Source organism: Nematolebias whitei, chromosome 5 (assembly GCF_014905685.2).
Source record: "Nematolebias whitei isolate Nwh7 chromosome 5, NemWhi1, whole genome shotgun sequence".
NCBI classification, from domain to species: domain Eukaryota; kingdom Metazoa; phylum Chordata; class Actinopteri; order Cyprinodontiformes; family Rivulidae; genus Nematolebias; species Nematolebias whitei.
The window spans coordinates 21,001,757-21,026,015 of NC_056502.1; the positions used below are offsets into that span (position 1 = coordinate 21,001,757).

The 24,259-nt window shown below is 40.6% G+C and overlaps 2 protein-coding genes across 2 annotated transcripts; one reads left to right on the forward strand and one right to left on the reverse strand.

Moving 5' to 3' along the window:
• The first annotated feature begins 62 nt into the window (after positions 1 to 62).
• Positions 63 to 14,602, forward strand: pals2a (protein associated with LIN7 2, MAGUK family member a). The gene is made up of 13 exons (XM_037677000.1): positions 63 to 214; positions 4,147 to 4,217; positions 5,515 to 5,633; positions 7,153 to 7,305; positions 7,769 to 7,918; positions 8,125 to 8,352; positions 9,581 to 9,712; positions 11,363 to 11,465; positions 11,566 to 11,637; positions 11,734 to 11,895; positions 13,559 to 13,761; positions 13,844 to 13,972; positions 14,073 to 14,602. Exons 3-13 carry the CDS (start codon positions 5,517 to 5,519, stop codon positions 14,247 to 14,249), a joined length of 1,626 nt encoding a protein of 541 aa, XP_037532928.1. The 5' UTR covers positions 63 to 214; positions 4,147 to 4,217; positions 5,515 to 5,516; the 3' UTR covers positions 14,250 to 14,602.
• Positions 14,603 to 16,380: 1,778 nt separating this feature from the next.
• gsdmeb (gasdermin Eb) lies at positions 16,381 to 20,700 on the reverse strand. Its single transcript, XM_037677001.1, has 9 exons — positions 20,487 to 20,700; positions 19,875 to 20,067; positions 19,340 to 19,514; positions 18,907 to 19,027; positions 18,698 to 18,811; positions 17,167 to 17,294; positions 16,920 to 17,094; positions 16,685 to 16,758; positions 16,381 to 16,599 (listed from the first exon to the last, which is right to left on the reverse strand). Exons 1-9 carry the CDS (start codon positions 20,689 to 20,691, stop codon positions 16,381 to 16,383), a joined length of 1,404 nt encoding a protein of 467 aa, XP_037532929.1. The 5' UTR covers positions 20,692 to 20,700.
• Between the last annotated feature and the right edge of the window lie 3,559 nt (positions 20,701 to 24,259).

The following is a 24,259-nucleotide window of genomic DNA, read 5'->3' on the forward strand; positions in this document are numbered from 1 at the left end:
GTGTGTGTGTGTGTGTGTGTGTGTGTGTGTGTGTGTGTGTGTGTGTGGAGTCACTGAATGATGTTTGCCCCCTGGCTGCGTGCACACAGGCAGCTGGGAGGAGAGGAGGAGGCAGTCTGCAAACGCGCCCACAAGTTACTGCTGCGCAAGTTATAAACGTCTGAAACAAAGAGAAACATGGAGGCATGACTGGACACTGATCACAAGAGACAAGGTAACTTACCATCCACTTGATCACATATGAAGTGACGCTCTCAGGGGGAGCGTCTTGATTTTCACTCCTACACTGAAGTAATGTCAGCTGGCTACTAGCTAGCTAGCTTAATATTAGCAGTTAAGACAAGTTTAACTCGCGACTGCGAGTCCTGCTGCCTTTAGGACATTAACCCTCCAGGCCAGCTGCTTTCAACAGGCTTAAGGTACGAGTTTAAAATGCAGGGGTGGAAATTAAATATGTATTTAAAGCGCGTGGCAGTAGCCGCTACCTCTGGCTCGTTATTAGCATTGCTAACTCGCCTGCATGTGGGGCTACAAACCGACGCGGGACACACTCCGGGTGGAAATAAGGCCGGAGAAGGTTTGACATCACTCGGTTTCAGTAAAATAGGTTTGAAGTGACTCGCGTCGGCTGAGCTCGACGCTGAAACGGGCGTTCGCCGCAAACGAAGAGCCACGGACGGCTACGGTGCTAACACGTGCGCTGTGCGCGTGTAGCTTGACAGCAGCCTTCTTTTAGCGTCGCGAGGCAACAACTGTTGAAACTTCGTCTGACCGTGTTCTTACAAATTAAAACCACTTCCAGAGGACGGACAGGTAAAAACTACAGACTTTTATATAACACGTTGTTTTGGAGTCGTGCAACAAGTGTTGATTTATTAATGGACATGGCAGTTTATGGTGTTTTTAAAAATACTTTGCTTCTAATGAGACATAAAGTACTTTCGTGTAGTTTTGATGAGTAGTTGCTTCAGTATGTGTGTACTGGTTTTCAGCAGAGGAACAGGAAATGGAAGAAAAAAAAACAAGTCAGGAACTTTTACTGCATGTCATGTCTCTGAGGTTGGTAAATTGGTTAGCTCCAACTTGAAAAGAAAATACACTTATGATAAAATAGATGTCATTTACTATATTTTAGTGTATGTACATGTGTTTAGGAAGAGAACGTTTCCAGGACTCTTTTTGCCATGGGTGAAAGTATGAATTGGTCCCTTTTTTTTTTTAAATTTCAAAGTAAGAATGATCCCATTTCCATCACATCTGGGAATCGGGACACACCCAGGTGGAGCAGTGGGCAGCTATGTAAGCCCCCAGGGAGCAATTAGGGATTAGGCGTCTTGCTCAGACACCATGACATGTGTGAATCTGGGGATCGAACCTGGGACTTTCAGGTCCTGAGTCGGCTGCCCTGCCTCCACCCCATCTTGATCTTATCTTAAAGAAATGCATGTCACCCGCTGCCTTTCATGCCAGAGCTTTGGACTGAGACCTCAGTTTGTGTTGTCGGTGACTCTCAGCTATTACCACACCAAGTTTGGGCTCATTATTGGAGTTACAGTAATCCCTCGATTGTCACGGGGTTACGTCCCAGGTGGATAGGTGGAAAAATCGCGACGTAGGAATGCTATATTTATTTTAGTATTTATATATATATTAAGGCTTTGTAAGATTTTCCCACACTCTTGCAATGTTCTAAACTCTTAAACCTACATAATTTTAACAACATAGTATATGTACTAGGGGTGTAACGATACGCTAAAATCACATTTCGGTTCGGTTCAGTTTCAAGGAGGGCTCGGTTCGGTTAATTTTCGTTACAAAAAAGGCCAAAATAAAGACTTAAATAATGTTTGTTTTGAAAATATCCCAAGTAAACGAGTTCAGTCATTACAGACTTCTGAGCTGGAGGGGATCTGGTGGATGAAGAAGACTCATCTGCTATCATCCTCAGACTGCACACTGCAAACAACACGGAGATAAAAAAAAATTGAGTTAATAAGATTATAATTTTAAATAAAAAAGTTAATTAGATCACTATAATATAATAACAATAGCTCCTCTTGCACGGTCATCATATGAGGTGGTTGAATATCCTCTCTCGTTCATCATCGATGTGGCAGGGCTTTAAATAAGTTTTAGCTTTATCGTAAAGTGCTGCTACAACTTTTTGGCTGAAGTGTTGACGTGATGGGATGTTGTAGGCAGCGGGGCTCAAGAACTTTAATCATGCTTTAAACCGGCGCATCAACAACATTCAGACATAGATCCAGAGCTTTAAAAACTCCTACAGCTTGTGTTATTTCTTTGGACCGATCTGAATTACCCGATAAAGGTTGTTTAAATGCTGCTGTTATCGGTCTTTGCACCAAACTACGTTCACATTCGAATTATGTCGTTTCAAGCGCGTTAACAGGTTAGACGTGTTGCAGATCCACTCTCCGTGAAACAACGTCGACACACGGCTTTGGATTTGTTCACTTGTCTTTTAACAAGAAAGCCATAATGTTCCCAAACAGGAGGCCGCAACGAAATGGCTTGTTCGTAGCCTGCTAACGCTGCGCGTGCTGCAAGATAATGGTGCCGTGCTGAAACACGCTTAGGAACTTTAGTTCCGCGGCGCATAATCTCTCGTTAATAAAATTTATTGAGCGAAAAAAATAACCGAAACGGTACGCACGTGGACCGAACCGAACATGACGTACTGAAACGGTTCAATACACCCACATGTACCGTTACACAACTAATATGTACTGTACAGTACTGCAAAATTTTATATTGGGACTCACCAGTTCTGCAGAAGCTCGGTTCTGGTGGGACTCGGTTCTGTTCGACTAGCCTGAAACATGACTAAGCCCTCCGCCCCGTCCAGGTGAATGTGCACGTGCTGCAGCTCCAGGAAGGACACTCAGCGCGTAAGGCTTCCCAGGATTTTTCCACCACATCGGCACATTCCAGACCAGCACCGTGCGACCAGAACAAGGCCGAACCCCGCCACCGTCTGTTCCCTGAAGCCCCCACGATCCGGGTCACACTGATCAACTGCAGCCAGGTACTCACCAGTGAAGATACAACTTGAAGGATGAGTTCAGCTTCAGGATTGTTTACAACTTTCCAGCCAGGTCTGTGAGCTTAATAGATGACATGGATTTACGTAGAAAACTTTGCCTCCATTTCGGCAAACGGCAGCAGCCGGAAGCACTGTTGGCTTCTGGGTAATGCAGTTCTTTTGACTGGGGAACACAGCATAGGCTTCTTGAAAGGAAACTAGAAAATGGCGGCTCTTGTACAAAGGTTTTTTTTTTCTCTCTTTTCGTTAACTTTTTATCCCGTACCGTCCCAATCACGTGAGTAATATTAAAGTTGACAATCACTGAAAAACCGCACAAGAGCGAGTTTGTGAGAGTCTAACCGTGAAGTAGCGAGGGACTACTGTATAGATATTTTTATGTTTAATAAGTAAATTAGAGGTGGCAGCCACCTTGATTTAATGAAATGTATTTAAAAATGTACACGTTATGATTATTTACTTGGAAGTAAAATCGGTGGTTCGTGAGATATTTTGACAAGACATCATCTGCCTTCCACTTTCAGCAGTGTGCTATTGAAGAATAATAAAACTTATTAATGTTTAATGCTTAATGTTTGTATTTTTTTTTTTTTTTTTTTTAAGAAAACAAAATGAATTTTGGTATTCTAGGTAATGAAATGTTGGCTTTAATTTAAAATATTTTTTAAATCGTTGAATCTTACAACACCATTTTCCAAAAAGGGTTCACAAAGGAAGCTTGTTTTCTACATTTTAATGTAAAAATGACTCGGTTTAAAAGGAACTCGTTGCACTAAGTAATATTTCAGTACATTCGATTTTGACCTAAAGCGATCTCTCTTACGTCCTATTTAAAATTGTACAGCGGTGGTTCTGATCAGTTTTATGTGGTTGTCTTTGGCGACCAGGATGACTTGTCTAAGTTACAGAAAGAACACGAAGTATTTAAAATGAAATCTATTTCAGGACAGAGTTATCAACGTGATTTTGTTTTTGTTCATGAGAACTGGGTTGAGATGGGTTTTCAAACATTATAGTACATTTTCAACAAATATTACGTCTAACTGGATTTTTTTCTTTCTTTTCTGTGTTTTTATTTTAAGGCTCTTAAATTGTAGAGAACATGGGGCTCAGTGGTGTTCTACTGCTCTGATGATTTAAACACAGTCTGTAGGTAAGTTCTCAGTCTTTATATTGTTATTATAGTTTAACAGTTTTGGTTCAGAATAATATTCGTGAGGCCCGTACAGCTCAGTTGCTGGTTAAATAGAGCACTTGTTTTTGCTCGGTTTCTTACTGCAGCCATGGTGAATCAGTTTTTGCCTGTTTGGAGAGCATGTTTGTACAGTACGCTTTTGTTGCGTGTGGCTGGTACAACCTTTAACCAGACTGATGGGACGTCAACCTCTCTGTTATTCCTCGTAGTTCACAAGTGTTCTTGTTGGAAAAACGACACATAAACTGGCCAGAAAAGCCCATTTTTTGTTTGTTTCTCCTATTCTTTCCTCTTCTTCTGTGTCATTGTCTGCACCCACACCTTGTGGGGAAATGCTTGCATGGGGATGGCGGTGAACACTTTGCTCACTTGAGTGGGTTTCCTGCGTCCTCCAGCTCTCCAGCTGCTCTGGTTTCGGTAAACGAGTCAGTCGGGCGGCTTTTCACCGTGTTTTTAGAGTTTCACCACCTTGAGCTGAGGACTAATAAACATGACTGTGGCAAATGCAAAGTCTGGCTCAGGTAAGCTCCCAAAGGCAAAATCCCAAGCCGTCTTTTTATTTTACGCTTTTAAATTGTGTATTATCGTCAGCTGTGACATGTGGGTAATTTTTTGATGCCTGCTTAGAAGGCTGTGTGAGTCTGTTTGCTGCCTGTTAACGTACACAGTTGTAAAAATAATCTCACATTAGAGTGACAACAGCTTGATGATGCTCTTGCAAAGCAAACAGCTGTTTTGAACCCTATTTGTCTTGACTGTAACATCAGCTTTACATTGTTTGAAAGGAAAAAAAATAATTCTGTGACAAATATGTCATTAAAAAGTGTCTGCTTTAGTGCAGTAATTACTACTTGGAGGTTCTAACATACACAATTTTGTCTAATTACTCAAATAACTTGCTGTGTTGCTGCAAAAGCTGCCAATTGTTGAATATCTTTGTCGTCTTGTTGTGTACTTTTCACCTTTTTTAGGACTGACCTTGTTGTGAGTGCACTTTCATGCTTGTTGATGGATGTTCTATGTCAAATGGTTGAATAATTCAGTGATGATGGGAGGATTTTTACTACAGTGGAAGTTGGTTTCCCCTAAATGTTTAAACGGGCTACAAATCTTAATTATATTAATTAACATAAAGGGTGACCTCAGTTTAGTTTTCACAGATGTTTGTGCCTGCGTTTGCTAATCAGCATATTTGAAGTTTAAAAGTTAAAGCTTAGTCAGCCAAATGTCTAAGATGTGTTTTTTTATTTTTCAGCCATGCAGCAGATACTAGACAACCTTAAAGACCTGCCATCGGGCACTGGAGCTAAAGAAATTGACCTAATTTTCCTTAAAGGCGTCATGGAGAGCCCCATCGTCCGTTCCCTGGCCAAGGTGGGGCCCACACTCACAGATACCACTCTGAAAATGTGGGGTTACTAATGCAGCTCCTCTTAACTCTGCTTGAGGGGAAGAACACTTTACAAAGAGGCTGACAACCCCACGAAAATATGGTTATGTAACATTATCTGGAAAAAAGTGCAGAATGAAGTCATCAGGTTTATTAATCAATACTATTTCCGTACTTTTTGTCATATAAGTCGCACCTTTTTGCAGAAATTTGTATGCCCTGCAACTTATATGGCATAGGTAAAAGTGGCTATTAATGAGACACTTGGCTTGCCATACGTAGCCACCTTCGTCTCGCTCCAGAACTCCTGGAGCAAATGTCAAATCAGCTGCATTTTGCCGTGCCGTCCAGGTGAAATGCAGCTGATTTGACCATTAAAGTGCATTTATTAAGGAAAAGTTCAACTGAGACACACCTTTGCTATAATTTTGAGCAAACAAATAATTGTTTTTAAGTGTTAATCTTGTTAAATTCTTGTTAAAGTCCTCCCATGCACGCTCCCACGGCCGCCATTTGGCAGCCACTCGATTTTTGGCACAACACCAGCCCACGTTTCCAGGTTGTCAGTGGTGACGCAAAATAGATGCGACTTATTCGGCGATGTAACTTGTACGGCAGTTGTTTAGGCCAGTGTTTCCCATTCCCAACCCTGAGGAACACCATCCTGCATGTTTTAGTTTTCTCCCTGCTCCAACACACTGTGATTTTATTATTTCAAGGACCAGGATTGGGAACCACTGGCTAATCTGTCACAAATACGAACTTTTATCCTCATCTCCAAACAGACAGATCACAAATTTTTCCTGTTTTGTGTAGAAGGGCCAACATTTCATATGTTTACTATAGAAGAGCTAAACTGAAACCCTCCTGTCTTTTGTGGTGGTGTTTTAGTATTCATCATCCAAGTAATAAATTTAACTATTCACGTTCATTGCTGAGCAAGTTTTGTTACAAAGAAAATGAGGAGCAAGTGATACAAAATGATTGGGTTTGGTTTCACTTTAAATGTTGGTTATTTTCAAACGAGGACATAAAAATAACGAGAGAAAAAAATTACAGTATCTTATTTCCAGTGGCACTAAATATGTCTGTGTTACAGAAACACATGCCAAATAATTGGCAGATTAAATATACTGTATATTCTAATGTCCAATTTCTTCACGTTAAAACTAAATCGGTCACATTTATCACTATTGGTAAGCCGTTTCCAGGAGTCCATATATTTTATTTGTCAAAATTAAACTTTTTGTTTGTTTGTTTTTCCCCCAAATAACATTTTTGTTTACATTTTGAAATCCTTTCCTGATGATGCCTCTCTGTCTCGTTGGTCTGTTAAAGCAAACGTTTTGTTTGAAGTGTACGTGAGAATTTTGAGTTTGATTTTATCCATAAAACTGGCTAAACGTTTAGTCAATGAATTTTTGGAGCCAAATCATTGTTTGTTACCTTAACCCATTCTCATCCCGTTTTACACTTCCATGATTGTTCCTGTTTTTGTTTTAGGCCCACGAGCGTCTTGAGGAGGTGAAGTTAGAAGCTGTACGGGACGACAACATTCAGCTGGTCACAGAGATCTTGGATTCCCTCAACGAGCTGCCGGATAAAGATCCTGCTGCCGCTGAGCTCGTCAGAATCCTCCAGGAGCCTCACTTTAAGGTTTTTTTTTTTAAATTTGTAATTGCTTTTTGATTATAATTTTAAAAGATTAAATGAGAGGTGCTTAAGAATTATAGGTCAGTACTTGGGCCAGTTTTACTCTGAAAATTTGTCTTCTTTTTTTGTGTGTGGTGTTTTTAGTGCTTTTTCTATTTGGTTATAAAAGAAAAACATTTAAATAGGCTGCTTTAAAGGATGCTGATGTAAAGTTGTTTGGATATAAACCAAACTGATTTATCTTTACTTTGTTAGTCACAATGTCAAGAACAAAAAGTGCTCAGCAAAGAGATTTTTCTACTTTCTTTAATGATCGTTTCATGAAATGCACGCTGCAGTTCTGGCTATTGTTTAGGATTTTGGTAGATTTAAACCGCACGGATGCAGCAATAGTTTTTCATAGCCATCAATCAAAGAGGACCGAGACAAATCTTAGCGAGTCTCCTTGTCTCTTGTTCTGTCTCAGTCTTTAATAGAGGCTCATGACACGGTGGCTGCAAAGTCGTACGAGATGCCCCACGCTACGGATAACGGCAACCTTCTTTTGCCAAGTTCGCTCATGCCAGCTGATGCAGTCAGGATGATTGGCATCCAGAAGAAAGCTGGAGAGCCTCTGGTAAGTTACTCGAGCGTTTGTCGTATAAAAATGTCAAGTTTTTATGTAATGTAGGCTGTCTGTTAGGAAGCAGTGGCTCAGTTTTGTATTCCAACTTATATTTGGAGCGGTCCTTCACAGCGACGCAGCATTCCAAGCCGTAAAACGGGCCTCCCGATTTACGATCTGCGAACGTGGGATACCGACCGACTCGTACTCTCTTTCAGGGAGTGACGTTCCGCGTGGTGCAGGGAGACATGGTGATCGCACGGATTCTGCACGGCAGCTCCATCGACAGACAGGGCATGCTGCACTCGGGGGATATAATCTGCGAGGTCAACGGTCGCGAGGTGGGCAGCAACCCCCGTGAACTGCAGGAGCTGCTGAAGGACTGCAGCGGGAGTGTCACGCTGAAAGTCCTGCCGAGCTACAAGGACACGGCGGTACTCCCTCAGGTGAGAGGATGGGGAGGTTTCATTTGTCTTCCTGTGGAACGTCTCACTTTTATTAAATTAATCATCCCGGGGAGCTGCTATATTTGGTCTAGTTGTAATTATTCATCACCAATCACAACAAAAATAAACAAGGAGACTTTTAAAAAGGTCAAATTTACTTCCTCTTATGTGCCAGCCACATAACGTGCTTCTTGATTATACCAACTTCTGCAATCACAGACTGTCGATGGTTGGACGAGAGGAGGTTGACTTGTTCACGAATTGCCATGCTTTTGAAAACTGAGTCCACAAGGACCTATTCATAGCAGTCCACACACTAACTGGGACAGCGTTCTCGTCAGCCACACGCAGCAGCTGACGCTACAGGGCGATGTGTAAGGTTACGTCAGAAACGGACCTCAGGGCCAACAGGAACCAAATGATCGCTCTGTCTTTTGACAGTTGCGTCATTTCTTCAGGTGCTCGTAACTACAAATGATATTGTTAATATGATGTCTAATCTGCTTTTAAATAATTGTTTTGAAGATAAAGTAAATGTGTAAACTATTTTTAACAAGCCAGATAGTAGCTAACATGATAGTTAGAACAAAAATCATATTCTTTTAAGGAATAGGGATTTTTCGATATGTTCTTTAATCACATTTTGGATATTTTTTAAAGGTACTAATAACATCATAAAACTTCAAATTGTTATAAATTATTAACTTTGCATGATATGACCTAAACATTACACTTGGTGCATAAAAAGCTTTGTTCATGTTCCTAAAGGTATTGTGGATTTTGGCAATTTCCTTAAAAAAAAACTTTAAGGTTTTTTGTCATTCGCATCACATGTGGTACATGAGGTGGAACAAAATTGTGTTTTCAAGGTCCCAATTACACCCAAAGATATCAATAAAAATAAAACGTATATAAGGATCTAAGATGTACGCTAAACACAAATAATGTAAAATAATACGGTGTATTAAACAGCAGCCCGAACATGTCTGTTCAGCGTGTGCTTCAGTTTTTGCCTTCACTTTAAACATTGTCAGAATGTTATCAGAGCTGACATGATATGGTGGGCAGAACCTGATTAGGTCGTTTTAGCTGATGAAACAACACAACTTTTTTTTTTTTCTACAGGACGTCTGCAGAAGCAACTTTCACTCTGCTGAATCTGGGAATTTATCAGCTTCTGTTGTTTGTTCAAAGTGTAATTTTGCTGTCTTTACCTTTTAAATCACAGGTTTATTTGAAGCCATACTTCAACTATAATCCTGCCACTGACAGCTTGATCCCCTGTAAGGAAGCGGGACTGGCCTTTTCCAAAGGAGACGTACTCCATGTTGTCAACAAGGAGGACCCCAACTGGTGGCAGGTGAGCTGAGACGAACTAGAACCTAAAGGCCCAGTTTACATTTAGGACAGAAGCTCCATGTAGAAGTAGATGCTCATAATTTTTGCCTTGATATTTAAAGCATTTCATGGTACGGGGAAAGAAATAGTTAATGACAACAATCAGAACAAAAATTACACCACTGAGGCAGATTGATTATAAAACCTTCACTGTAAAACACAAATTACTGTACTTGCCGCCGTACACATCGCACCGCCGTACAAGTCACATCAGTCCAAATATGTCTAATAAAGTGGAAAAAAACATAAGTATGTTGCTTCGCCGTATGACATTATTCGTCACCACTGACAACCTGGAAATGTGGGCCGATGTTGTGCTAGAAATCGATTAGCTGCCAAATGGCGGACGTGGGAAGTATGCATGGGAGGTCTTAAACAAGAATTTAACAAGATTAACACTTAAAAACAATTGTTTGCTCGACATTATAGTAAAGGTGTGTCTCAGTTGAACTTTTCCTTAATAAATGGACTTTGACGATCAAATCAGCTGCATTTCAAAAGCTGATTCACGGCTGCAGGGGTGCAGAGGGATGACTCGCTGTGCATTTCTTTGAAATTTAACAAGATAACCACCTAAAAACAATTGTTTGCTCGACATTATAGTAAAGGTGTGTCTCAGTTGAACTTTTACTTACTAAATGCACTTTAATGGTCAAATCATCTGCATTGTGCCTGGGTGGCACGGCAAAATGAAGCTGATTTGACCATTAAAGTGCATTTATTAAGTAAATGTTAGACCAAGACACACCTTTTGCTATAATTTCGAGCAAACAAATAATTGTTTAGGTGGTTATCTTGTTAAATTTTAAAGAAATGCAGCGGCTGGTCAGCTGCGCATGCCCGCTTTGCAGCACCTCAGCAGCAAAACTATTTTTGAAATTCGCTGATTTGACCATTAAAGTGCATTTATTAAGTAGACGTTACATTGATACACACTTTTAATATAATTTCGAGCAAACAAAATTATTGTTAAGTGTTAATCTTGTTAAATTCTTGTTAAAATCCTCCCGTGCATGCTCCCGCGACGGCCATTTGGCAGCCCATCGGGTTTCGGCACCAGTTCGGCCCACATTTCCAGGTTGTCACCTTCAGGAACAAACAGCGACGTACTGAAATTAAAAACATTCAAGTATTGATCGCATCACGCTATTACCGATGGGATCCGACACCAACGTTGGCATCATATGTTGTTGTAGAGTCAAAGCAGCTTCTGTAACTAGTTTTGAGCTTTTACTTCAATGATTGTATCAATAAAATCAATATTTGTACCGATCAGCTTGCCTCTATTTTAATGACGAAAAGTTTGGTCAGGGTGAAATGTGACAAGACCGTCCAGACTGAGGTCGCTTGAAAAGACATCAAACAAGTATTCAGTTTAGCCTCACTTATTAAATTGACCTGGGTTAGATTAGAAAAAATTGGATTTGTCATGTTCAGAATGGCGTTAAAAAAATTCAATATGAGTCACTTTTGCCTGCAGTGTGAACTTGGCCTAATTCAGAGTATTGCTAAATGTGAACGAGGCCACTGCTTCAGCTGTTAGTCAGTGCTGAGTCCATTCTAGTGAAATGGTGGTTTAATTTCTTGCTTAACTATTATAATTTCCACAAAGGCACGCAAAGTTGTTGGTGGAGCCACCGGCCTCATACCCAGTCAGTTCTTGGAGGAGAAGAGGAAAGCCTTTGTGAGAAGAGACTGGGACGTTGTTGGTACAGGTCGGCACTCGGCGCAGCTTTTGTTTCCCAACAGTCACTTTTGTAGAGGCTTCCTTAGTCTCGAGTAGCCGAGTTTTGACACGTTGTGTGTTTGTCTCAGGAATGCTCTGTGGATCGCTGACTTCAAAGAAAAAGAAGAAAAAAATGATGTACCTCACTGCTAAAAATGCAGGTGTGTATCATTGTTTTCAATTTTCTCACATTTTTTAGGTGCAAGTGCATCTGTGATGAAACCGTTCTCATCCAGCTTGTGTATTGCCTTGAGCAGAGTTTGATCGTTATGAGCTGCAGATCTATGAGGAAGTAGCCAGGATGCCCCCGTTTCAGAGGAAAACGCTGGTTCTGATCGGAGCGCAGGGAGTTGGACGGAGGAGCCTGAAGAACAGACTCATCGTCATGAACCCTCTGAGATATGGAACCACTGTCCCCTGTAAGTGTGAGACAGGTGGAACCTCTGACCTTGTTTCTTAACGTTGTTTATGGCAGGGATTCCCAACCCTGGTCCTTGAGGAACACCATCCTGCATATTTTAGTCGTTTCCCTGCTCCAATACACCTGATTCAGTGATTTAATTACCGTATTTTCCACCGTACACGTCGCTCGGCCCGATAAGTCGCATCAGTCCATATTTGTCTAATAAAGTGGAAAAATCCATAAATATGTCGCTTCGCCGTATGCGTTGCATTAGGAATGTGCGATATGGCATAAAATTCATATATGTTTTGTGAAGGGTGGCGATAACGATATATATCGCGGTATGTTTTGGGTATAAAACTTGATAGGAATTTTTCAAAAAATATAGGGAGTCCTTTTGCCATCATATATTTTGAATTAAGAAAATTCCACTACTAGGTCCAGAGTTTTTAAATAAACAAATCAAGTATTAGGCATCTTGCTTGTAGTGCAAAACGGTGCAAAATATATAAAATGTAGTTTTAGCCATATGTTTTAAAGAAAATAATATGTTGTTAACAGTTTCCAGTCTTACTTAAGAAATGAAAGCAACAGAGCAGCATTTTACACTGAAACACTTCACCCTCCAACCCTCTAGTTGGCGACTCCTGCTTTAATGGCGAGCTGACACAAAATGAGTCTGTGGCTTTGACCAGAGGGTCTCGCAGTAAAATCACACAACACAGTGTTCTTTTCACAGATCAGAGAGCAGGTTTCTCTAAAGCTGACCAACGCTTACTTTAACTTTCCAAGCAGCGAGCAGAACGAAGGTGCGGAGACTAAGGCAGGCCGATTGTATCATTAATAGCTGGTGAAGGTTCTCAGTCATCCAGGACATGGTAAATTCAAAAAAGTTCAAGAAAAAAACCCAATAAAATAGAAAGTATAGTATAAAATAAAGTCCAGTTGTTTTTGTCTGGAACTTTTTTTGAATTTGTCATAGCCACGTTTGCTTATTACATGATACAATGGCATGCCATACAGCTATTACTACTCTGCTGCATCAAGTGGCTGAAAGTGGTACTGCTCAATTTATTTTCAGTCAGAATGAATGAAAACGGGGCAGCACGGTGGCGCAACTGGCAGAGCTGCTGCCTCTCAGCGAGCAGGTCCGCGGCTCAAATCCCAGTCCGGGGGCCTTTCTGGGTGGAGTTTGCATGTTCTCTCCGTGCATGTACGGGTTTTCTGCAGGTACTCCAGTTTCCTCCCACAGACCAAAAACATGCATGTTAGGCTGATTGGTAACTAAATTGTCTCTAGGTGTGAGTGAGAGAGTGAATGTTTGTTTGTCTCGTTTGTCTCTATGTGGCCCTGTGATTGACTGGAGACCTGTCCAGGGTGTCTCCCGCCCCTCGCACAGTGATTGCTGGATATGGGCACCAGCGACCCCTGTGACTCGAAATGGAAGAAGCGGGTAAAAGATAATGGATGGATGGATGGATGAATGAAAATGAACATATCTCAGCAAAAAATTGTTTTATAAATACGGGGGGAAAAAATCCATCAATATGTCGCTTCAGCCTATAATACGTGACTTATAGGCCAAAAAATATGGTAAAACATGCAGGATGGTGTTCCTCAAGGCCCAGAGTTGGGAAACATTGGTCTATGGGATCAATTTACTGACTTTTTGGCTCTAGTTACATCCCGCCGTCCCAGAGAAGAGGAAAAAGACGGCCAAAACTACTGTTTTGTGACACGAGAAGAGATGGAGAAGGACATTAAAGAGAGCCGATACCTGGAGCACGGCGAGTACGACGGGAACCTTTACGGCACCAAGATCGACTCCATCCACGAAGTGGTGGCAACCAGCCGCACGTGCATTCTTGACATTAACCCTCAGGTCAGTCTGAGCAAAACACTTTTCGTGTGAAGAGCCGTTTTCTTCCTCATGCTGTTGTGATGACTTTCCAGTTTATTCCCAGGCACTGAAAGTGTTAAAGACTGCAGAGTTCATGCCGTTCGTGGTGTTTATTGCTGCTCCTGAACTGGACACACTAAGAGATATGCACAAAGCTGTGGTCGATGCCGGCCTCACAACCAAACTGCTTACGGTAAGAAAATTAAGCATTCCCAATTGCTTTAAATCACTGGTCGTAAGTCACAAATGGTCGTTTCTCTCGTTTTTAACGAGGCGACTCCGTTCTGTTCCAGGAGAACGATTTAAAGAAAACCGTAGATGAGAGTGCCAAGATCCGCCGGGCGTACAGCCACTATTTTGACTTGACTATTGTCAATGACAATCTGGACAAGGCCTTCGACGAGCTGCAAGACACCGTGGAGCGATTATTTGTCGAGCCTCAGTGGGTTCCAGTCAGCTGGGTGTACTGAGGTTTGACCCCCGAGGCCGGAGACGAAGCGAGATTCTAACACTGTGGTGCGCACACAACGTACGGGACGACAACCTGGTGTTACCTTGGCCTCGCACAAAGTTGCATCAGTCACCTTAATCTGAACTGCCATTTTTTCTTTTAAGCACACTATGCAACTCAACACACAGGAAGTGTACTTATTTATTGGCCAATATTTTAAAGGAATGCGTTTTATTTAACTGGATTAGGGGGGAAATGCTGATGCTCGTGTCAGATAGCTTTTTTTAAGTTCAGCAGTGTTTACTGTTCACATCTGTACGTCAGACAGGTAAGTCGTATTTATTCTGCAAAGAAATGAGGGCTATTTTAAAAAAAAAGTGATACCTCAGTGTTTACAGTGCACAAGTGTCCATTGCTTCATTTTGTCACTACAAACGTCAAATTACAATTTTTTTTTTTACTGTAGGCTCAATTATTTTTCCTCTACACAATTTCATTTTAGTGTTACAGATCAGTCTTTCCGGTCACTGGTTAACGTTGCACAGGAAGAAAATCAATACTGTAGTGACCTGACAAAATGTTTGACATAAGATATATAAAGTTTGTTAGACCCGTGGATTTGGTGCTGTTTGTTACAAAAGGACTCTTGAACAGGGTACGTCATCTCAGCTAACTATCCCTTCTGATGTGATACTAAAACGTAACTGTGCTAAATAAAGTCCATATTTACTTATAAAGGTATATTTTGCGAGATTTCTGATAAGATGTATTTTCAGATGTTAAATAAATAACTGGTGTTTTCTAATAACTTGCCTTGGTTGTTTTTGTTTTATTTAAATAAAACTCAGCAAAATCAATAAGTTCATAATCTGAATACTGAAAAATAAAACTGTACTCTGATTTCTTGATTTTTCATTTTTTTGGCACCACAGGAAAAACATGTTTTTGAAGCCGGATCATAAACCAGTCTGGAACATTTTATATTCAAGTTTTTAAGTTAGGAAAACAAATGAACTGGAACTTGGTTGTGTGGAAACAAAAATTATTCTAATATTAAAAAGTAAAACACTGCTGAAACCTTAAATATACATTCACCATCAGTATTAAATACACCAGTTTAGAAATGGACTGGTTTCTCGGCAGGCTGATTTAAATCGGCCAGCACCGGCCACCTAAAGTGCACAAGTTCTAAGGTCTGATAAGGAAGCGCCGATTTAAAAACATTGGCATCATCCATAAAAAACACTTTTAACCTCTACATCTGTTAACAGTTAATCAGCCAATCACACGGCAGCAACTTTGAACCGAGGTTACGAGGCAGCAGAGGAAGAAAGGGACTTTTCAGGTGGTAGAATTGAGACCGGTTGAGTATTTAGGGATTTTCACAGACGACCATTTCTAGGATTTACAAAGAATGTTTAGGAAAATGTCCAGTGAGTGGCAGTTGTAGAAAATACCTTTAGTGTCACGTCAGAAAACAGACAAATTGATTCAAGATGACAGACGGGCAGCAGTAGCTCAAACAACCGCTCGTTACAAACGTGCAAAACATCTGAACACAACTCGGCAAAATTAGACAAGATGAGAAAAACGTGTTGAATCTTTTCACTGGACTCATTACCAGATTTGAATCCAAAGGAGAACCTTGGGATGTGGTGGACTGGAATAAATGCATTAAGGATGAGCAGCTGATAAATTTACAGCAACTGTGTGACCCTCGTGTCAATATGGACCAGAATCTGTGAAGAATGTTTCTGATGCCTTGTTGAACCAATGCCACAGTGTCCAGTGAGTGTAGAAAACAGGTTAAAGTGCCATGTCTCTCACATGAACGCAAAATTAGACAAAAAGGTGCAATTTTTAAAGGCAGGGGTATTATTGAATCAGATTCAATACTTTAAAAAAATCTAAAATCAATTCGCGACGCTTGTTTTTATCTCTCAAACGGCTCAAAGTTGTTCTAACTGAATCAAAACACGGACAATACAAGGTTAAAATGAGCCATCAATGAATCCATATGGTGTTCATTGACAAATAAGTCATATTTTACAGTCTTTCCAGACTAAACAATCACACAATGATAAAAACAAACATACATAAACTTTTAAAAAGTCCTTAATTGTGCCACAGCACTAGAAAATAAAGCTGTTTTAACAAGTGGGGGCCAGTGAGGCGAGACCTCTGATAGCGACACATAGAACCAGAGGTCGACTTCCTGGCTGGTGCCCAATTTCTGTTCGCACCACGTCGCTGTCTCTCTTTAGGTGCACGTTAAAGGATGCAAACAGATGTTCAGTCATTTCATAAAGGTCTTGTGTCAGATCAACGCTGCTCAAAGGCATCTCTCCAGCTCCTGACACACACTGCACCTAGAACAGATGTGGAAAAAAGACAGCTGAATTAATGTGCGGTGCTTGAATTTAGTGGTAATCTTGTAAAACAGTCTTCGCTAACCAGTCGCTCCAGGGTTTGTAAGGTTGGAGGGAGGCTGCAGCTTCTCACGACAGCAAGACAATCCTCTGTCATTTCTGAAGCAGAATCCAGACAAACCATAAGAATACAGCTCAAGGAAATGAAGTTTTTGGGACAATAGACTTATAGAAGGAGCTCTAAAATTCAATTCTTTTCAACACATGGAGTTCTTCCTGAGATGAATATTTAAAGTTGCCATGGCTGAACTTTTTCTTACCATCCAGGGCACTGATAATGAGATGCAGTGCTGTGAGGAATGGTGTTGTCTGAATCGACTCCGCTTGACCAGAATGCTCCAGCAGACTGAGAGTTTCTTGAATTTTCTGTTGTTGAGACTCCGTCAGTCCAATATCACCCAGGCCAGGTTTCTTACCCAGATACATCTGGTCCAGCTGACACAGAGAAACATGCACGTTTAGTTTCACGATGCCTCTGCAAGTCCAAAACCTCAGAGTCCCACTTACAACAATCTGAAGAGCACCGATGGCTGCAGGGTCCTGCATATGTTTGGAGATTTGCTGAAGCAGAGAGGACCTGGTGGATGCAGGAAGAGCTGAAAGCAGCTGGAAATGGTCCTTTAGTTGCTCCAGCTCTAGCATTTGTAAACAAGACAAAAAGAGCATATAATTCACTTCAATTACAATTTGTGCTATAACAGTCAAGTGAAAATAGTTACAGCAGGCTTAAAAATAAAAGCACTAATACTGAGATGAACTGCTGACTTTTTGAAGACACAGCTCTCATGGACACAAAGACGCATCCTTAATGAAAAACCTCAAATCGAATCAGCTCACAACTGATTGTTGAGGTTAGCTATCCATTAGACCAGGGGTCTGCAACCTGTGGCTCTGGAGCCACATGCGGCTCTTTGGTCCCTCTGCTGCGGCTCTTTCAAGCGTTGACCAAAAACTAATAAAACTGAATTTTATTGGTTGTTATAACAACCACTAAAAGGGCTAGTTTTAGCAGTTTTCCTGCCATTTATTGTGCAAATATGTGAATAATAGAAACATTACAAGGAGTAAAACATACTCACTTTCACTGTACGCTTTATTTCTTCAAAGTAGGATACTTCATTTATCTACAATTTAAAAAAAATCACATAGGCCTGCATAGTTTGTTTTAGTTTTTAGAAATTGGGCAAAAACTATATTACTTTTTCCTTCTTTACAAGAATCTCATATTTTATTTTGTCTTAAAATGTAAAAATATAAATAAATGTTAAAAATCATTAGATATTTCCAGTTTTATAATGTCATACTATAATGATATACTGGCCAGAAAAACGCCCTCCAACAAACCTAAAGTGGTCCACGGGCCACCAGTTGAGAATCACAGTTATAGCAGGTTTTGTGGCTCCGAACACGTTTTATGTAGCAAACAAAGGGGCAGAAATTGCTCTTTTGATCATATATGTTGCAGACCCCTGCATTAGACAAATATCACTGACAAAAATATTGCAAAACAGAGAAGGGAACTTAACTACATAACTAACAAAAGAAAAACAACTAAATTTGAGTGAATGGACAAAAATCACACAGACCTTTGATAAAAAAAATCTTTAATATAAGTCTTAACATGTTTACAAACATGCGATGTCTCCCTGATTCTCCACCTGCCATTGAGTATTTGTTCCTCTTTCCTGTTCCTCTCAAACCCAGCCGGTCGAAGCAGATGGCCGCTTGTCCTGAGGCTGGTTCTGCTAAAGGTTTCTTCCTCATGAGGGAGTTTTTCCTTTCCAAACTCAAAGCAGTCTGCTCCTCAGATAGTGTTAACTTACTTTTTATGTATATAAATGTTTCTGTTCAGTGCCCTGCGACTGTGACTTGGCGCTATATAAATAAACTGAATTGAATTATTGTACGATCAAGACTCCACAAAACCAGATTGGGTTCTTATATCTCTGGAAGACTTTTGATTAAGTTACAAAAATTATCAAAAACCACATGGTTTTTGATCCTTATGAACAAAACCGAGAAGAAAACAGTAACTTACCTTGTTGAAGTGTATGTTTCACAGGAGCACCTGAGACACCCAGCAGTTCTGTCTTCTCCAAAGGGCTGTCCACGTCCTCAAAACCTCCGTTGGTGTCCGACATCAGACACAGCTCTGTGAAGACAAAACAGTTACATCTTTTTAGGTTTTTCTTTGTCAAGTTAGAAAACTTCACTCAACTTATTTTGTAAACTCAAAGAATTTCTCACCAAAGTGTCCGTTCTGTCTGACCTCTAGCTCTAGGAGGCCATAGGCTATTGTAGAGTTGATAGGAATCTCCATTGTAATGTTGCTGTCTATATTCAAGCTTCCATTTTCCTTCAGTGAAATCTAAACAAACAGAAAAGAGTTGTAGTGACTAAATAATTACCCGCATGATTCCTGTGTGGATAACCAAAACAAATTCCACTTCTTCTTAACTTGAAACAATATCCCGCTCCCACTAACAACGATGTTCATGGTTTTGTGCAGAAATTAATCTAGTTATAGGAACAGTGAAAATCAGTGCAGAATTTTTTTTTTTAAACTGTCATGCACCGTAAAACTGGAAATTACTAAATTATTGTGCTGTTAAAACAATAAGTCCATCAAATTATTTTACTACATTAATCAGCATGAATATTTACTTTAATGCAAACAGACCTTGGAGGTCTTTGGACCACAGGAGCTCAAAGTCCCTCCACACTGCCCCCCCTGCTGCACCTCCTCTATGACCGAACACGGCTGAGTGGTCACGATACGCTCCTTCACAATCCCAAACACCTGCCTGTGCTTCTCTTTCGTCTGCTGGATTAGAGAATGAGACATGTCCAGAACTCTGAAATGAAAAATTACAAAAAAAAACCATCAGAAATACTTAAAACTGCCACTTAGGCAGACTGTACATTCTGTCAAATATTCTATCTTTAATCAATTAATATATTAATATATATTGGGATTAACCTGTCTAAATAAAGGTTGAATGAATTAAATCTATAATTCATAGAAAGCAAGAATCTCTATGAATTTGATAGCATATGTTTTGTTAATATTTAACCAGGCCTCCTGTTTTGTGTGAAACTTTATGGTTGAACAAAGATCACGTCGGGCGTTTAGGAATCTTTAACTGAACATCAGCTGACTTTTACACGGTCACATTTATCAAGTTATCACAGCAGATTTAGATGTGGGACCAGACCTGTCTTTGCAGTCGTGCAGCAGCTTCTGCACGTCCACTTCCTCTTTTTTCAAACTGCCAAAGGATGACTGAAGTTTGGTGGTGTCCTTACCCTCCAGGCTGACACTGGTTTTTATAAAACTGGCATCCACAGTTCCCTGAATGCTGTCACCAAACGTCCCTTGGTATTTGAGGAAGTCTTTTTCCACCACAACTGTAAAAAGAGCAAGAATTAGATGAAACATTCCAACTCCAAGGAGACAGTTAGATTGGGTCAAGTCACACATTTACAGGGGTTTGATCAGTGGTGTAGTCTATGCGATACATGGGCTCGCATCACCTGTTTTTTTGTATAATTAATACTTCTGTACTTACTACTTAATACTTTAACATATTTTGCTTTGATACTGTTTTATAAATTCTATAACATGTTTTTAATACAAAGCCAACTGTTGTACAAAGTTAGTCGTACATTTGTTCAAATGAAAGCATCAGAAACATTTTTAAATGTTCATTATGCTTACAAATCAAAATAAGTTAACAATTGCATTATAGTAACTGGTGTACTTTGGTTTCTAATCACAGTATACCCAGAACAAAAATGCAGACTCCACCACTGGTTTTGATGTGTACCTGGCTCTAAAGGTGTGTCTCCTGTCAGTATGTCACTGAGGATAAAATCAGCTGGGAGATACTTGGGCTTCTGCCAGAACCAGAAACGTTTCCGTTTCACCACCACAGTCAGAAGATTAATATCATCATTCAGGCTGGACACTGAGATCAGAAAGCCTCCACTGTCCACATTCTCCACGAAGTTTTTAGTAGCTATGGCAAACATTTCCAAGGCAGATAAAAAATAAAAAAAATCTGTCGGAGAGAAAGTGAAATCAGGTTAGCAGACGAATGTTTTATCAGAGAGAACCCACCAACTCTTCTGAAGAATCTGGAAAATTTAGCTGCAGCTCGAATAATTTTCCGCCTTTCGGCTACTTTTAGTTCTTAAAACAGCAAATACAATTTAAATAACTTTTTTTGCAAACAATTTACATGAGAACAAATATGTGGTATATACTCTTACCCCTTCCCAGAAGTTAACGTTGAGAACAAACGGCGCTAAGCTAATTGTCAACAGATTCTTCTTCTATGGTTCTGGCGGTTGACTCGTGCGTGCAGCAGTTCTTCTGTTGTCCAAGAAGCCCCGCCCTTATTACAGTAAGCGCGTTCTTTTGTCCTGTACATTCTTTTTTTCGTGTTGCCAGATAACTTTCGTATTGTACCATAGTTTAAAGTGTATAATAAAAAAAGTCCAATTATGCGACTGTTTAGGCAGTCCCGTGAACAGTAAAATCAAAGGGAAAAATAGTTTTCATTTCACGCTAACACCCACATATCACATCAACAGAAAGTGCGCTTGCCCTCCTTTGCACATGTTTGCCCGTCACCTCCTCCGTCCTCCGCTGCTGTTTTTATGTCAATGCGCTCTGGACGTCACTCACAGCGCGTGCGCAACAAAGAGTAAACTCAAGCGAGAGCAACACCTGCCCCGTCTTTCCTCTTTTGCGTTGACTAAACGTTTTAGTTTTATCGATAAGTTTGTCAAAGCACAATTTACAGAAGTAATGTTTAATAAATGTTAGGACTCTATTCTTTGCTAACAAAATTAATTCACCTCCTCAGGTAAGCTGCTGTTTTTTGATGATCTGGACGTTTTTCACCCACAGCATGCAGATGACAAAGTAAACTCAAAGCGCGAGGATTGTACACCTGGTTTATTGAGCATGGACTTTGTTGTTTTCAACCAGTTGGACAAGACTGTCAACAAGGAAGAGGGCCGGCAATGGAGGAGGGGGCGTACCAAAGAGACTATCTTATCACAAGCAGAACTGGTTTGTTCAACTTTGGAGTAAGCTGTTGGGGGAAGAATCAGTTTTGTTGTGTTTCCTTGACTGATGAAGCCTTCCGGATCGAAGGTGAAACGTTTCAACACACACACACACAAAAAAAAACTGTCCATGACCTGACTGAAAAATGTTGGATTGTATACCTGGATTATTGAGCATGGACTTTGTTGTTGTTCAAAGCGAGAGGGTTACCTGTCCCTCTTTCTTCTTTCATGTTGACAATTTTTTTTTGTTTTATCGATGAGTGTGCTCATTGATCCTGATTGATTGATTAAAAACACAGCATACATTGTTTTATTCATTTTTGTTTTGTAGGTCAAAGTCTTTTATATAACATTCCTGAGTTAAAATGTTGCTGATCAATTTGAATTTATTATTATTTATTGTTTATATAAAAAAAAAAATTTCAGTATCAAATGGTCAAAAATGTTTACCGTTTAAAAAAGGATTGCTTTTTTCAGGCAAATTGATGCACTTTAAGTTGTTTCTGTTACAGACTAAAAAAAAACAATGTTAATAAAATTATTATTCCTTGTAATTTGATCTATATATTTTTTTCTTCTTTAATGTTAATAAGGACACAATGTTATGCAGCGGTGTTTTTATAACAATTCTATAGACACTATTTACAGTCGTGGCGGAGAGTTGGAGGAGGGGGGGGGACAGAAAATAATTGAGAAGCACGAAACTTTAGTGCTTTTAACCTAAATATTTAAGAAGTAAACATTTTTAATAATCACGTTAAAAGTTACAAATGTTGCCTTTGGTGCTTGTTTGTTTATCAAATATATCAGTGTGTGTGAATGACAGGGATTAACTTAAAACATTTTGTAGAACAGTGTTTTCAAATTCAATTCAATTCAAAAATACTTTGTTAATCCCAAAGGGAAATTATTTGTTGTAGTATCTCGTTATTCTCATTTCATTAAGAGATGTTATAGATAGTGATGGCTGTAGACAGGAAGGATCTCTTGTAAAGGTCCATCCCACAGTGGATCCTAAGAAACTGGCTGCAGATGCCGTCCGATCCGTCCACACAGATTCGGCTGGCCTCTCAGTTCCCCCGGGCTGTAAGACCGCCCGAATGCCGGACAGAACTCCTCCTAGAGCGATGGCTACTCCTTCCAGCAGTCTGCCGAGCTCCTCATCACTGCAGACAGCAACTGTAGGTGCCGAGGGACGATCCTGTCCTTCTGCTGTCATGAGCCGTGTTTCCTGCTAGTTCCAGGATCTCAGTGGTCAGGCACTCAAGCACAGTTGGCAGGTAGATGAGAATGCGTCCACCGAACATCCTTTCAACTCATCCTGATGCATGCTCAATAATCCAGGTAGAAAAATCTGAAAAAGTTAAATCTGGTCCTCTGGACATTCAAAAAAACAAAAAACAAAACAAAGCAAAAAAATCTAGACACGTTTCGTCTCTCATCCGAGAGACTTCCTCAGTCTGAGGTGCTGTATTCAGCTCAGTCTCTTAAATAGCACCTTCTCAGAGTGGATCAACTAGTTTGCTGCTGACAACCAAAACCAGCTGATCACATGCTCAAGAAGGCCCATCAACCTAACAATGGATCATTAGCACACTGATGGCTGTTTACTGTTCACAGAGGGCTGAGTGATACTAGCAATCACAGCATTGTAAGAGGGGGACAGTTGAACCCAGAGGCCTCCACCCCGGTTTAATGATGGGCGATTTCTTTTCACAAAGATGGCCTCCTTTACTCCTCTCAAACCAACGTTCCTCTCTGTCCAAGTAGAAAACTAAAAACAGGAACATGTCTGCATTGGTCCCTCCCAGGAGTCCAACAGATTATTAAAGCCACTTAGAGAGGTCAAGGTCGAGAGCTTCAAATCTTTTTGTAAGATATTCCAGGAAACAGGAGCGGAGTAGGAGAAGGCCCTTTTGCCTAGTTCAGTCCTCACTGAGGGAACACTGCAGGTAATAATGTCCTGAAAGCGCACGCTGTAGCTGCACTCACGCAGAGACATGTAGGAGGAGATGTATGAAGGCAACAGACCAAGGAGTGATTTAAAGATGAAAATGTACCAGTGAGAGAGTAGTGTGAGCCAGAGCTCGTAGTGTGAGCCAGAGCTCATAGTCTGATCCAGAGCTCGTAGTCTGAGCCAGAGCTCTATGTCTGAGCCAGAGCTCTAAGTGTGAGCCAGAGCTCTAAGTGTGAGCCAGAGCTCTAAGTGTGAGCCAGAGCTCATTGTCTGAGCCAGAGCTCGTAGTCTGAGCCAGAGCTTGTAGTCTGAGCCGAGGCTCTAAGTCTGAGCCAAGCTCTAAGCTTGAGCCAGAGCTCGTAGTGTGAGTCAGAGCTCTAAGACTGAGCCAGAGCTTGTAGTCTGAGCCAAAGCTCTTAGTCTTAGCCTTAGCTCAAAGTTTGAGCCAGAGCTTGTAGTCTGAGCCAAAGCTCTTAGTCTTAGCCTTAGCTCAAAGTTTGAGCCAGAGCTATAAGTGTGAGCCAGAGCTCTAAGTGTGAGCCAGAGCTCGTAGTCTGAGCCAGA